This window comes from Salmo trutta, chromosome 10 (assembly GCF_901001165.1).
Source record: "Salmo trutta chromosome 10, fSalTru1.1, whole genome shotgun sequence".
Lineage (NCBI taxonomy): Eukaryota > Metazoa > Chordata > Actinopteri > Salmoniformes > Salmonidae > Salmo > Salmo trutta.
The window spans coordinates 22,557,549-22,573,701 of record NC_042966.1 but is presented as its reverse complement, the minus strand read 5'-3'; the positions used below and the strand labels follow the sequence as shown (position 1 = coordinate 22,573,701).

Sequence of the window (16,153 nt, the reverse complement as noted above, 5' to 3'; positions counted from 1 at the left end):
CTGTGCAAGTTTACAGGTCAAAACCCTGGTTGTCATGCCGTGATAGAGGTCAAAGGCTATGGCGTGACTCATTCTGTCATCATTATTTACCTGGACAGGGCCGTCAAGGGCCGACACGGGTCACAGGCTCTGGCCTGACCTGACTGGTCAGCACCACACTCTGAGACACACAGACACTGAGACGTGCACTCTCTCCAAGACAAACATACATCTCAGCTCCGTGACGTTGGTTAGCAGACAGTCAGCCTGACCTTGGCTCTGCCATTTCTTCCTTAAAACATGCAATTTCCTCTTAATGAGGAACCATTCATTTATGCAGAATATGTCAGAAGAAAAAACATACTGAGTTTAATGAACCAGATGCCTCCAGTATTAAGAGGCTCATTTAAGGGCTCCTGATTTGAAGTGATTTGAGCTATTAACTTTCTGAGACGCGTTGGAAATAGAACTAGACGTCTTAATGATGTTTGTCACTCACAGACGGACATGAATAAAGACTTAAATAGGTTGCATATTTACGCTGATAATTATCTGGTTCTAAATATCTTCATGTGGTTTCAGGGTACTGACTGCTGGAGGAAAAATCTATTCAAGGCATTTAAATAGTGATTATTTTTGCTGAGGCTGTCTCTTAGATGATTATTCTGTGCTAGCTAGTATGGTGGCGTCCAATTTACTTCCAGCTTGTTTTCAGTTGTGCATAATATTGCATGCTTTTGGCCATAGAAACACATTGTCTGTCCTCTTTAACCTTGACTCTCCTTCCCCTCCTTTCCTCTCCCCAACCATCCTCCCACGTCACCTCCCTCCCAGGCCCTGTCAGGTGAGATGAGTCCTTTCCTGTGCAGTGGGAGCCACCAGGCTCAGAGGGACTGCCAGCCCAGTGCCCTCAACTGCTTCGTGGAGGCAATGTCCCAGTGTGTGCCCCCTATCCCCATCAGGCCCTGTGTGTTGAAGTATCTGGGGAAGACTCACAATCTGTGGCTGCGCTCCACTCTGATGCTGGAACAGCAGGCCTTTGAGAAGGGCCTCAGCCTGCACAGCAAGCCCAAACAGAGCACCAACGAATTCTACGAACAGGAGAGCATCACTCCACCACAACAGGTACGGGTTTACAGACATCATCTTGTTCACTTTCAGTTCTATTAGATGAGTACATGGTTAGCTTGGTAACTTTTCTTCAGACATTGCCTTTGTACTTACTGTACTGTCCATTCATTAAATGGGTATGGCTGCTTGACAGGCACTGCATCCTGACTAGGGATGTAACGATTCATTGATACGAATTGGAATCCAGTTCAAATGTTTAAGATGCAAGTGCATCGGTCCACAAAACTCCAAACCGATTCAAATGTAGCATGAACCAGTTCACTAACCTTTCACCATTGAAATGCTTGTAAGATGACTTGTGCAATAATCATAGGCTTTATTGGTTGCAAGACAACCCACCGGTGCCCACTGTCCAGTAAACTCTAGTTGTACATACTAGAAAGCACAGCTTTCGGTATATCGTTGAAGCTTATAGGGAAACTGACACGATCAGGACTACTTAAAAAATAAAAAATCACGTCTCCATTTTATGGGTAGAATGTGTTGTTTTAATCAAATTGCTACAATTTAGGCGATTTAAAACTGAATTTCAACAGTATCCCCCTTTAACCATGTCAACGTTCCGAACTGAACTTTACCTGCGGTGATCTTTGTGGCATGACAATGCATGTGATTGACTGGAAATTATACCTACAGTAACATTATTTCTTTAGATTGATTTGAACCTGCAGTGACATTATGCTGGAAGTAACATTAGATTGATTTGAACCTGCAGTGACATTATGCTGGAAGTAACATTAGATTGATTTGAACCTGCAGTGACATTATGCTGGAAGTAACATTAGATTGATTTGAACCTGCAGTGACATTATGCTGGAAGTAACATTAGATTGATTTGAACCTGCAGTGACATTATGCTGGAAGTAACATTAGATTGATTTGAACCTGCAGTGACATTATGCTGGAAGTAACATTAGATTGATTTGAACCTGCAGTGACATTATGCTGGAAGTAACATTAGATTGATTTGAACCTGCAGTGACATTATGCTGGAAGTAACATTAGATTGATTTGAACCTGCAGTGACATTATGCTGGAAGTAACATTAGATTGATTTGAACCTGCAGTGACATTATGCTGGAAGTAACATTAGATTGATTTGAACCTGCAGTGACATTATGCTGGAAGTAACATTAGATTGATTTGAACCTGCAGTGACATTATGCTGGAAGTAACATTAGATTGATTTGAACCTGCAGTGACATTATGCTGGAAGTAACATTAGATTGATTTGAACCTGCAGTGACATTATGCTGGAAGTAACATTAGATTGACTTGAAATGTACACATTCTCTTCAAGAACATGTATTTACATTTTTGTAGCTTTATGTTATGAGAACCATGCCAGTTTAACTTGAAGATTAGGGTTAGACATGCCTCTTTCATTTTATATCATGATAGTAGAAACTGTCAACCATTCCCATACCCAACACAGTCATAACAGACACTTCCTCGTCTTTATACTTGTGCTCAACTTTAGATTCTATTTTTATTCCATCAAGTTTCTATTTGTATTACCCTTTTCTATTATTATTGTTGCATATCGAGAGGTGAACCTGCAAGTAAGCATTTCATTGTACTATGTACAGCGTGTATCCTGTGCATATGATGAGTCCATTTGACTTGACACAGCTCTGACTGATCCTGCTCAGAGAGGCCCAGCTTCATAAGCAGCATATTTCCATTTAGACTGGAAAATGAATGTCTTCATGCAGTAACTGTTAGTGCATTGAATCTAATTGTATCGCATTGATTTGTTCCTCTTAATAATCCAAATCTTTTCAAACTAAAAAAAATATAGTTCCTTTATCGGGGCCCATGTATCTAGATGTGTATGGAATAGTCTTTGAAAGGGAAGATGTACACCCCTGATCCCAACTCTGTGGTCCTTTAGGAGATCCTGGACTCCCTGGCAGAGCTGTACTCTCTACTGCAGGAGGAGGACATGTGGGCGGGGCTGTGGCAGAAACGCTGCAAGTTCCCAGAGACCTCCACGGCTATTGCCTACGAGCAGCACGGCTTCTTCGAACAGGTGAGGTCTTGTTGATTGATGCACTGGCAAATTTTATAATGTTGAAAACATTGTACAATTTCACTACAAAGCCTACAGCTGGGTAGGTAGCCTTGCACGAGCCTTGGCTTGTGCGAGCCGGAACAGCTCATGGGAGCAAAAGCCTATCTCCTGTTTCTGTAGCATGAGGCAGCTTGATTTACAACACCCCTTGGACAGGGCGCTAGTCTATCGCAAGGGCTTGCCCCCAATCTATCTCCTTAATGCCAAGTCGAAGGCAGAGATGCACCGTGTCCCATTTTTACAGTATTTGGTATGACTCGGCCGGGGATCGAACTTCCAATCTCAGGGCGGACACTCAATCCACAAGGCCACTGAGTTGGTCACAGCTGGGTAGTGCTGACTATTTACTATTTTTACCTTCAACAGGCCCAGGAGAGCTATGAGAAGGCCATGGAAAAAGCCAGGAAGGAACACGAGAGGAGCAACGCCTCTCCTGCCATCTTACCGGAGTACCAACTCTGGGAGGACCACTGGATACGGTAAATAACTGATCTATTTACTGGTGTAGTTGTTACTCCATCGTAGGTGTAATAACTACATAATTACTGTCATAGCTATGCAGTTACTATGTAATATCTGTATTTGCCATGTAGTTAATGGTGTATAAAGTAACTACATGTTCCTTCCATGACATTAGGAACACCTGCTCTTTCCATGACAGACTAACCAGGTGAAAGCTATGATCCCTTATTGTTGTCTCTTGTTAAATCCACTTCAATCGGTGTCGATGAAGTGGAGACTTTTTAAGCCTTGAGACATGGATTGTGTATGTGTGCCATTCAGGGGGTGAATTGGCAAGACAAAAGGTTTAAGAGCCTTTGAACGGGCTATGGTAATGGGTATCAGGTGCACTGGTTTGAATGTGTCAAGAACTGCAACGCTGCTGCATTTTTCACGCAAAACAGTTTCCCTTGTGTGTCAAGAATGGTCCACCACCCAAAGAACATCCAGCCAACTTGACACAACTGTGGGAAGCATTGGAGTCAACATGGGCCAGCATCCCTGTGGAATGCTTTTGACACCTTGTAGAGTCCATGCCCCGATGAATTGAGGCTGTTCTGAGGGGAAAAAGGGTTGTGCAACTAAATATTAGGAAGGTGTACCTTTTTATGTTTTGTACACTCAGTGTATATTATTCAAATCAAATGTTATTAGTCACGTGCCAAATACAACCGGTGTAGACCTTACAGTGAAATGCTTACTTATGAGCCCCTAATCAACAATGCTTTAAGAAGTAAAGAAAAATAACAAATTATTAAACAGCAGCTGTAAAATAACAAATGAGACTATATATAGGGGGTACCGGTGTGGGGGAACCGGTTAGTTGAGGTAATATGTACATGTTGGTAGTTAGTGACATTTACATTTTACATTTACGTAATTTAGCAGACGCTCTTATCCAGAGCGACTTACAAATTGGTGCATTCACCTTATGATATCCAGTGGAACAACCACTTTACAATAGTACATCTATATATTTTTTTTGGGGGGGGTTAGAAGGATTACTTTATCCTATCCCAGATATTCCTTAAAGAGGTGGGGTTTCAGGTGTCTCCGGAAGGTGGTGATTGACTCCGCTGTCCTGGCGTCGTGAGGGAGCTTGTTCCACCATTGGGGTGCCAGAGCAGCGAACAGTTTTGACTGGGCTGAGCGGGAACTGTGTTTCCGCAGGGGTAGGCAATGCATAGATTATAAACCGAGAGTAGCAGCAGTGTGAAAGAGGGGTCTGGGTAGCCCTTTGATTAGCTGTTCAGGAGTCTTATGGCTTGGGGGTAGAAGCTGTTAAGAAGCCTTTTGGACCTAGACTTGGCGCTCCGAAACCGCTTGCCATGTGGTAGCAGAGAGAACAGTCTATGACTAGGATGGCTGGAGTCTTTGACAATTTTTAGGGCCTTCCTCTGACACCGCCTGGTATAGATGTACTGGATGGCAGGAAGCTTGGCCCCAGTGATGTACTGGGCCGTACACACTACCCTCTTTAGTGCCTTGTGGTCGGGGGCCAAGCAGTTGCCATACCAGGCAGTGATGCAACCAGTCAGGATGCGCTCGATGGTGCCGCTGTAGAACCTTTTGAGGATCTGAGGACCCATGCCAAATCTTTTCAGTCTCCTGAGGGGGAATAGGCTTTGTCGTGCCCTCTTCACGACTGTCTTAGTGTGGTTGGACCATGATAGTTCGTGGGTGATGTGGACACCAAGGAAGTTGACGCTCTCAACCTGTTCCACTACAGCCCCATCGATGAGAACTGGTATTCATCTTGATATCAACTCTCCTCCCTGTTTCTGCAGCTGTTCTAAAGAGTTGAACCAGTGGGAGCCTCTGACAGAGTACGGCCAGTCGAAAGGCAACAGCAACCCCTACCTGGTACTGGAGTGTGCCTGGAGAGTCTCCAACTGGGGCGCCATGAAGGAAGCGCTGGTACAGGTAGGGGATGCCCAACACACACACACACACACACACACACACACGCTGACACAGCTATACACAAGCGCACATAGACAGTCAGACAGACACACACACACTCGGCTGAGGTCTGGTTTCCAGCTCCAGAACTCTTGGAAAGCTGTGGAAATGTAGTTTGGCAGTCGTTAGGAAGGTTAATTTATCAGCCTCGTGTTTTCTAAAGCAGAGTAGAGGAGGGAATGTGATAGTAGCTGACACATAACAAATACTCCTGTCTTGCTTTCTGCTCAAGGAGATTTTGAAACGAGCCACTGTCCTGAGGTGACATCTCATTAAACTGTCCAGCAAAACCTTTAACTAGCAGCCTCTTACGTTCAGTCTTTCTCTCTATCTCTCTGTTTCTCTCTCTCGGTCTCTTGGCATGGGAAACATATGTTTACATTGCCAAAGCAAATGGAATGGACAATAAACAAAGGAAAATTTTGTAAACATTACACCATTTTTAAAAGAATATAGACATTTCAAATGTTATTATTGGCTATGTAGAGTTTTTTTTTAAAGTTTTAAAGGAAAATAAATATGGTTTGTAATTACAATGTTTGTGCTCCACTGGTTGCCTCGCTCTCTCGCTCTCTGGCTCTCTCTGCATAGATCTAATATTTCTGTGTGATTAATTGGCCCAAAATCTGTTGTGCGTTTTGTTACGTGGCGGTGGTAGAAGACAGAGTAGAGCAGGCTGCTGTTGTTGTGGTGAGGCTCCGTCTGTCTATCTGAATGGCCCAGCTTTCAATTAAACAGCCTCTGATAAGGCCACCACTGTCTCCGGGAGATTCATCACCTATCCCCTCGTCTGTGATAAGTACACGTTGACCGATCGCTGTAATTCTCTCCCCCATCAACACACACAGACCGAGGGACACCCACACACCTAATAATGTTTCCCAGGTTTGACTGCGCAGAAGGCAGGCTCCCATTGGGGTTTTGTTGTGTTGTGGTTAAAGCACTCAGTGGTCTGATCAATATAGTCTCTGCTCACCTCCGTGTCAGGCTGATTATTCATTAACCACTCAGGCCTTTTTAAAATGATGAGGAGAATGAATAGAACAGGTGGTGTATTGTGTCCTGTTAGAGTGCTGCTTTGTGACAGTGGCATGAAGTAATTCACTTGAGATGCACACACAGAATTGCAGTCCAAAATGTCAGCTGACAAAGCCTCACGTGTTACTTTCTCATATGCACCAAGCGTGCGTGGTGTGTGTGTGTGTAACTTGTGTATAACCTTGTGTTTTCATAGATAGGTAACGTGTGTGTGTGTGTAATCTGTCTGTAAGGTGGAGCTGAGTTGTCCTAAGGAGATGGCGTGGAAGGTGAACATGCACCGTGGTTACCTGGCTATCTGCCATCCAGAGGAGCAGCAGCTCAACTTCATAGAACGGCTGGTGGAGATGGCTTCAAGTCTGGCCATACGGGAGTGGAGAAGACTGCCTCACATCGTGTCCCACGTACACACACCACTACTTCAGGTAAGAGATGAGGGAGGCAGACTCACAAGCACCACCTGAATATGTCTCAATTCTTAATCAAGATGAAATAAAAGTCTGGAACACATCTCTTTTGATCACTGTATTGCCAAATGAAGAGTCGATCAGTGATCCCAGACAATTTACTGGGGAAAACACTGATAATCTGTTTTCTGGGAATGAAGAGGGGAAAAACACTTCCCTGAAAGTGCAATAAAAACCAGAGGGAGGGAGATAATGGAGTGAGACAGACTGAGAAGGAGGAGAAGAAAGAGGAGAGTGAAATAAAATGGAAGAAAGAGGAGAGGGAGTGAGAGGAAAAGAAAAATGTAGACAGAAAGTAAAGTGGCGAGACTGAGGCAGTAACTTTAGACTGTCTGTAATTGCTTCCCCCCCATCAGATAGTGTTTGAATAAATACCTGCTCCAAAATTACATTTGCATGATGAATGGCCACTCTAAAATGAAGGTTATAAATGTGCCATCAGCTGATATTAACAGATAATTGTTAGAATATTGTACTGCCCAATTTATTTTGTTTCTGGTGATTTGATTTGGTGGGTCCGCCGACCGATTCAGGACATTTCTCTTTTGAAGGCAGCTATTTGAATTGAGTGCCGCTACATTCATTTGTCTGTGGTCCCATTCATTATAAAAGCAGGAAAACAACGTTTCTTTCCTGCTTAGTGAACTCGGCAGTCGTAAATCTTTATTTCAGTACCATACACTTAAAGCCCTGAGAGCCTCTAAAACAAAGGCTTTCTGCAGGTAAATAACTAGAATCAAACAGCATTTGGAATCAAGCCATCAAAATACAGGACTTTCCAATGAATTTACACTAGCTATATTGATTGTTGGCTTTAGTATTAATCTTGATTGATGGGTTGATGAAAATGATTGATCATTCGTGTGTAGATTCTAGCAGCTCAACAGCATTTCATATCCCAGTTTAGAGACTCTGTACTCACTAAAGATCCCATGGCACTTATTGTAGGGGTGTTAACCCCTGTGTCCTGGCTAAATCCCCAGTCTGGCCTTCATACCATCAATCACCAAATCATCCCCAGCTTCCAATTGTCTCATTCATTCCCCTTCCTCTCCCCTGTAACTATTTCCCAGGTCGTTACTGTAAATCAGAATGTGTTCTCAGTCAACTTACCTGGTAAAATAAGGGTTAAATAAAACAAATAAATTAGACCCTTCAGAATGGAGACTCCATATCTTTTAGTCTTTGTTCTGTCCCTGCCACCAGCCCTAGCCTTAATGATGTTCTGTCCCTGCCACCAGCCCTAGCCTTAATATGATGTTCTGTCCCTGCCACCAGCCGTAGCCTTAATATGGTGTTCTGTCCCTGCCACCAGCCCTAGCCTTAATATGATGTTCTGTCCCTGCCACCAGCCCTAGCCTTAATATGATGTTCTGTCCCTGCCACCAGCCCTAGCCTTAATATGATGTTCTGTCCCTGCCACCAGCCGTAGCCTTAATATGGTGTTCTGTCCCTGCCACCAGCCCTAGCCTTAATATGATGTTCTGTCCCTGCCACCAGCCCTAGCCTTAATATGATGTTCTGTCCCTGCCACCAGCCCTAGCCTTAATATGATGTTCTGTCCCTGCCACCAGCCCTAGCCTTAATATGGTGTTCTGTCCCTGCCACCAGCCCTAGCCTTAATATGATGTTCTGTCCCTGCCACCAGCCCTAGCCTTAATGATGTTCTGTCCCTGCCACCAGCCCTAGCCTTAATATGATGTTCTGTCCCTGCCACCAGCCCTAGCCTTAATGATGTTCTGTCCCTGCCACCAGCCCTAGCCTTAATATGATGTTCTGTCCCTGCCACCAGCCCTAGCCTTAATATGGTGTTCTGTCCCTGCCACCAGCCCTAGCCTTAATATGGTGTTCTGTCCCTGCCACCAGCCCTAGCCTTAATGGTGTTCTGTCCCTGCCACCAGCCCTAGCCTTAATATGATGTTCTGTCCCTGCCACCAGCCCTAGCCTTAATATGATGTTCTGTCCCTGCCACCAGCCCTAGCCTTAATATGGTGTTCTGTCCCTGCCACCAGCCCTAGCCTTAATATGATGTTCTGTCCCTGCCACCAGCCCTAATGATGTTCTGTCCCTGTCCCTGCCACCAGCCCTAGCCTTAATGATGTTCTGTCCCTGCCACCAGCCCTAGCCCTAATGATGTTCTGTCCCTGCCACCAGCCCTAGCCTTAATGATGTTCTGTCCCTGCCACCAGCCCTAGCCTTAATATGATGTTCTGTCCCTGCCACCAGCCCTAGCCTTAATGATGTTCTGTCCCTGCCACCAGCCCTAGCCTTAATATGATGTTCTGTCCCTGCCACCAGCCCTAGCCTTAATATGGTGTTCTGTCCCTGCCACCAGCCCTAGCCTTAATATAATGTTCTGTCCCTGCCACCAGCCCTAGCCTTAATATGGTGTTCTGTCCCTGCCACCAGCCGTAGCCTTAATATGATGTTCTGTCCCTGCCACCAGCCCTAGCCTTAATGATGTTCTGTCCCTGCCACCAGCCCTAGCCTTAATATGATGTTCTGTCCCTGCCACCAGCCCTAATGATGTTCTGTCCCTGCCACCAGCCCTAGCCTTAATGATGTTCTGTCCCTGCCACCAGCCGTAGCCTTAATATGGTGTTCTGTCCCTGCCACCAGCCCTAGCCTTAATATGATGTTCTGTCCCTGCCACCAGCCCTAGCCTTAATGATGTTCTGTCCCTGCCACCAGCCGTAGCCTTAATAGGGTGTTCTGTCCCTGCCACCAGCCCTAGCCTTAATGATGTTCTGTCCCTGCCACCAGCCCTAGCCTTAATATGATGTTCTGTCCCTGCCACCAGCCCTAGCCTTAATATGGTGTTCTGTCCCTGCCACCAGCCCTAGCCTTAATATGGTGTTCTGTCCCTGCCACCAGCCCTAGCCTTAATATGATGTTCTGTCCCTGCCACCAGCCCTAGCCTTAATATGATGTTCTGTCCCTGCCACCAGCCCTAGCCTTAATATGATGTTCTGTCCCTGCCACCAGCCCTAGCCTTAATATGGTGTTCTGTCCCTGCCACCAGCCCTAGCCTTAATATGATGTTCTGTCCCTGCCACCAGCCCTAGCCTTAATATGGTGTTCTGTCCCTGCCACCAGCCCTAGCCTTAATGATGTTCTGTCCCTGCCACCAGCCCTAGCCTTGATATGATGTTCTGTCCCTGAAGGTAAATAGATGGATCAGAGTTTCTTATCAACTATCAGGTGTTTGCTTTTCGGACCTCATTTCAGAGAAGGTTTTTCATAAGCCTGTAACACAGTGGGCTAATGGCTTTGGAATTGGCCTGGACACCCTGCCTTTTCTGTCATAGAGAAAGAACAGAAACACACCGCCAAGTCTCATCACTTTTTATTTTTTTATTTATCTCCATCCCTCCGTCTTCTGTACCCTTCTCTTTCTCTGTTTACCCCGTCTCTCTATCTCGCACTATGTCTCCTAATCATTTCCTGTCACCACTGTTCTCCACACATTCTTTCTTCATCTCCTCCCCTTCTCGCTCTCCATTCCTCCATTCTCTCAAAACCCTTAAACTTTCCCACCCCTCTCCTCCCCTACCAGGCTGCCCAGCAGATCATCGAGCTCCAGGAGGCGGCCCAGATCAACGCTGGACTGCAGCCAGCTAACCTGGGTCGTAACACCAGCCTCCACGACATGAAGACTGTGGTGAAGACCTGGAGGAACAGGCTGCCCATCGTCTCTGACGACCTCTCCCACTGGAGCAGCATCTTCATGTGGAGGCAGCACCACTACCAGGGTAGGACTCACACACCTATTGCTTTTCACAATGGGGACGTCTCGAAAAGGCCATAGTGAGCTGAACCCCTCAGGCTCTCTCTACCTTCCCAAATGTCAGCTCTCTAAATGACTTGTTTACTCTGCACCACACACACACAGACACACAGACACACACACACACACACACACACACACACACAGACAGACACAGAAGAGGGGGAGAGAGAGAAGAGGCAGAGACAGACAGGGAGTGGGAAAAAGAGAGGTAGAGGGGGGGAAAAGCAATGCAGAGAGACTGCAAAGGGACTGCATGACAGCACAGACTAAGTTGGAGGGAGGGAAAGAGCTGGAGATAAGAAGAGATGAAACTCTGTGGCAAAGAGGGGGAGGAAGTAGGAGTGGATATGAAAAGGACAAGAGGAAGGAAAGAACAGTACAAAAAACAAAGAAGAGGGGAAAGATGGAACAAATTGGAGGTAGAAGATGAGAAGACATGAAAAGAGATGGTAAATAAAGGGAGAGTTGAGTGAATTAAAAATCTGGTCTCATTGTCGTCTGTGTCCTCTACAACATGACACACGCTGTGGAGCCGGGCATTGTCCTGCAGTGACTTTGAAACCATTCAGACTCAGCATCCTGAAAAAGATATTGTCTGTGGCAGCTTTCGTGCTGCTATGAAACTACTACAGCTATGATGATTGGTGTAACTACAAAACTCGAGAGAACATGAGACAACTTTGTCTTTGATATTCATCCTTAGAAATGTAACTAATGCTTTCATCCAAATTAACTTTGTTTCATAGTCAAGCTCAATAATATGGAGCTCCCTCTACTCTCTACACTGACTGGACTGTAGTGACATCTTGTTCTCCTCCTTCCTATCCCAGCCATCGTGACGGCGTATGAGACCAACACGCAGCACGACCCCAACACCAGCAATGCCATGCTGGGGGTACACGCCTCCGCCTCTGCCATCATCCAATATGGCAAGATAGGACGCAAACAGGTACCACGCCCACTGTGTGATAAATCACTATCTGCCAAGATTACGTGTTCACCAGGGTTGGATTTCATTTCAGTTGTCAATTCTGGAAATGAAATTAGATTAGAGCATTGAAAATGAAATTTCCCATTCTTTTGAAGATTTTCCAATTTATGAATTGAATTGTTTTCAACTCCTGTGTGGCTCAGTTGGTAGAGCATGGTGCTTGCAATGCCAAGGATCGTGGGTTCAATTCCCCCGGGCCACCCATACAAAAAAATGTATGCATCCATGAGCTTTGGATAAAAGCGTCTACTAAATGGCACATACAGTGCCTTCCAAGTATTTACACCACTTTACTTTTTCCACATTTTGTTGTTACAGCCTGAATTTAGAGATTTTGTCACTGAGTGACAGTGACAAATGTCAAAGTAGAATTCTGTTTTTAGATTTTGTATTACAAATGAATTAAATGAAAAGCTGAAACGTCTTGAGTCAAAGTATTGAAGCCCTTTGTTATAGCAAGCCTAAATAAGTTCAGGAGTCAAAATCATTGTGGAAAATGAATGCTCAGTTTCAGTCACGCATGGCATTGCAGTACCACGTACCTCTAGCAGCATTTTAGCCACAGACTTATGTGCTGTCTAGTTTGTGTTTTATAATTGTGCAATGAGCATAGCAACTTTTTCTATGGAATTGTCATATCGTTCTCATTCTGAGAAGTAGGCTTATTTTTCTCCAGGTAGGACACTTGATTTCCAGTTGTTCAACCAGTTGGAGATGGACGAGAGTGTGTTCATAACAGGTCAACTCTTCTACCTTGTTAGCAAGCAAATAGATCAAAGTTGGCTCGACTTGACATTTTAACTGGCTTACTCACTAGCATGTGGGCTTGAGAGATTGTTAATGAGACCTGTTAATTGTTGGTCATTATTGGTGGATGTGCATGGTTCTTGTTACATTTACATAAAAAAAAAAACAATTTTCATAGACTTGAAAGACTGAAGTGATTTTTGCAAAATAAAGCAGGTAAAACTATTTCCATTAAATTATTAGTCTTATGGTTGTGGAAGGCTTATATTTAGCCTTGGTATCATTTTAGAAGCCCTGAATTCATTAGATTATTCCTGACTTCTTTAAATGTGGTGTAGTGACCTTTTAATTGTACATACAAAGCTTATTCAGAGATTTTTAAAAAAGGAAAAAAGTTGAGGGTAACCCTGAATGTAGAAAACATGAATACATTCCAAATATTGAGTTGCACCCCCTTTTGCCCTCGAACAGCCTCAATTTGTCTGGACATAGACTCTACAAGGTGTCAAGCGTTCCACAGGGATGCTGGCCCATGTTGACTCCAATGCTTCCCACAGTTGTCAAGTTGGCTGGATGTCCTTTGGGTGGTGGACCATTCTTGACACACATGGGAAACTGTTTTGCGTGAAAAACCCAGCAGCGTTGCAGTTCATGACTCTACCATACCCCGTTCAAAGGCACTTACATCTTTTGTCTTGCTCACTCAACCTCTGAATGGCACACACACAATACCTGTCTCAAGGCTTAAAAATCCTTCTGTAACCTGTCTCTTCCCCTTCATCTACGCTGAAGTGGATTTAACAAGTGCCATCAATAAGAGATCATAGCTTTCACCTGGATTCACCTGGTCAGTCTGTCATGGAAAGTGCTGGTGTTCCTAATGTTTTGTACACATAGTATATTGTGAATTCCCCATAAGTTTAAAAAAAAATGTAGCTATGGTTTTTAGGCCATATAGCCCAGCCCTAATTCTGTGTTCAATAATAGTGGTTATCATTATTTTTGAGGGACCTTACAGACCAATTATCTGTAAGGTCCCTCAATCGAGTCATGAATTTTAAGCACAGATTTCACAACAAAGACCAGGGAGATTTTCCAATGCCTTTCAAGAAGGGCGCCGATTGGTAAATATGTAAAAAATAAAGACATTTGAATTTCCCTTGGAGCATGGTGAAGTTAATAATCAGGCTTTAGATGGTGTATCACACCCAGTCACTACAAAGATAAAGGCATCTTTCCAAACTCCGGTGCCGGATAGGAAGAAAACCACGAGTCCAATGGTGATTTTTAAAAATATTACAATGGCTATGATGTGAACTGAGGATGGATCAACATTGTAGTTACTCCACAATACTAACTTAAATGACAGAGTGAAAAGGAAGCCTGTACTGAATAAAAAATATTTCAAAACATGCATCCTGTTTGCAACAAGGCACGTAAGTAGTACTGCATACTTTTTATGCTGAATACAAAGCATTGTTTGAGGCAAATCCAACGCAACACTTCACTGAGTACCACTATTCATATTTTTAGGCTTGTTTGAAAGGAGTTTTTAGGATAAAAAGAAATGGAATACAGCCAAAATCCCAGAGGAAAACCTGGTCTGCTTTCCAACAAACACTGGGAGACAAATTCACCTTTCAGCAGGACAATAACATAAACCAAGATGACATTGACTGTTCCTGAGTGGCCTAGTTACAGTTGACTTAAATCAACTTGACAATATATGACAAGACTTGAAAATGGCTGTCTAGCAATGATCAATAACCAACTTGAGAGCTTGAAGAGTTTTAAAAGAGAGAATAATGTGCAAATATTGTACAATCCAGGTGTGCAAAGCTCTTAGACTTACCCAGAAAGACTCACAGCTGTAATTGCTGCCAAAGTTGATTCTGACATGTATTGGGGTTGAATACCTATCTAATCAATATTCAACATTTCCTTCCACTTTGACACTGGAGTATTGCGTGTAGATCGATGACCAAAAATTACAATTAAATAGATTTTTAATCCCACTTAGTAACACTGTGGATAAAGTCAAGGGGTGTCAATACTTACTGAAGGCACTGTATTATAATGTTATTACTATTTTTAATGTTATGATGTTAACCTGTGTGTGTTTCCCCTCAGGGTCTTGTGAACGTGTCTCTGGACATCCTGAGTCGTATCCACACCATCCCCACGGTGCCCATCATAGACTGCTTCCAGAAGATCCGCCAGCAGGTCAAATGTTACCTGCAGCTGGCTGGGGTCATGGGCAAGAACGAGTGTATGCAGGTGAGGAAGTCGTCATTTGTAGCTCAGTTGGTAAAGCATGACGCCGGCGTAGAGGGTTCAATCCCCGGGACCACATGTTTGTACATGTGTGCATGACTAAGTCGCTTTGGATAAAAGCATCTGCTGAATGGAATATATTATTACATGAAGTATTTTTTTTAGTGATGATGATATGACCTTTTTTTATCTGATAAATGTTCCCCTGTCTGAAGTTTTTTTCCCCCCATTGAAGACTTCACTTCAATGCCTTTTTAAATACATGATCTTAAATGATGAGAGAACACTTATTGAAATTCTCTTTCTAAATAGTGACTGAGTATATTTGGTGAACAAAGTTGTTTTCATCTTCCCCTGCAGGGTCTGGAGGTGATAGAGTCGACCAACCTGAAGTACTTCACCAAGGAGATGACAGCTGAGTTCTACGCTCTCAAAGGCATGTTCCTGGCTCAGATCAACAAGTATGTGCTCATCGAGACACTTACAAGTGATGGCTGAGTAGGAGTGTCTGAGTAGGAGTGTCTGAGTAGGAGTGTCTGAGTAGGAGTGTCTGAGTAGGAGTGTCTGAGTAGGAGTGTCTGAGTAGGAGTGTCTGAGTAGGAGTGTCTGAGTAGGAGTGTCTGAGTAGGAGTGTCTGAGGAGGAGTGTCTGAGTAGGAGTGTCTGAGTAGGAGTGTCTGAGTAGGAGTGTCTGTGTATGAGTGTCTGAGTATGAGCTCTTCAGGTTGACTTGGTGACAGACTCAGGTTCTAATCTCAGACTCTTATTTCTACCCGTGTCATCAACACACGCCTGTGTCTACACCACGTTCTCACTGCAGGGGGTGCCTGCAGAGCAAACACACACACGCCTGTGTCTACACTACGTTCTCACTGCAGGGGGTGCCTGCAGAGCAAACACACACACGCCTCTGTCTACACTACGTTCTCACTGCAGGGGGTGCCTGCAGAGCAAACACACACACGCCTCTGTTCCCGTCCCAATCACACACACAAATAAACATGCACGCACACACACAACCCTCTATGCCCTTCCCAAATCACACACCCACACACAACCCTCTTTCCCCCTCACCCTTCAGTGCCCACTCTCCTCATCAGCCTTGACATGATGACGGCTCCCCGCGGGGGTGAAATAAAAATGGGGGATAGCTTATTAAATATCCGCGCCCGAATAATTAACTCGCTGGCAATTTACTGG

General features: G+C 44.4%; 1 protein-coding gene across 5 annotated transcripts in view; it reads left to right on the top strand.

The window, feature by feature from the left end:
- trrap (transformation/transcription domain-associated protein) overlaps positions 1–16,153 on the top strand; it is an 81,132-nt gene that overhangs the window by 42,334 nt on the left and 22,645 nt on the right. For all 5 annotated transcript variants that reach the window (XM_029764951.1, XM_029764947.1, XM_029764948.1 and 2 more), the window contains 9 exons: positions 814–1,104; positions 3,005–3,142; positions 3,551–3,663; positions 5,473–5,608; positions 6,919–7,110; positions 10,709–10,904; positions 11,773–11,891; positions 14,811–14,957; positions 15,315–15,415. In XM_029764951.1, coding sequence (XP_029620811.1) covers positions 814–1,104; positions 3,005–3,142; positions 3,551–3,663; positions 5,473–5,608; positions 6,919–7,110; positions 10,709–10,904; positions 11,773–11,891; positions 14,811–14,957; positions 15,315–15,415 — 1,433 coding nt within the window. The remainder of the gene's footprint in view (positions 1–813; positions 1,105–3,004; positions 3,143–3,550; positions 3,664–5,472; positions 5,609–6,918; positions 7,111–10,708; positions 10,905–11,772; positions 11,892–14,810; positions 14,958–15,314; positions 15,416–16,153) is intronic.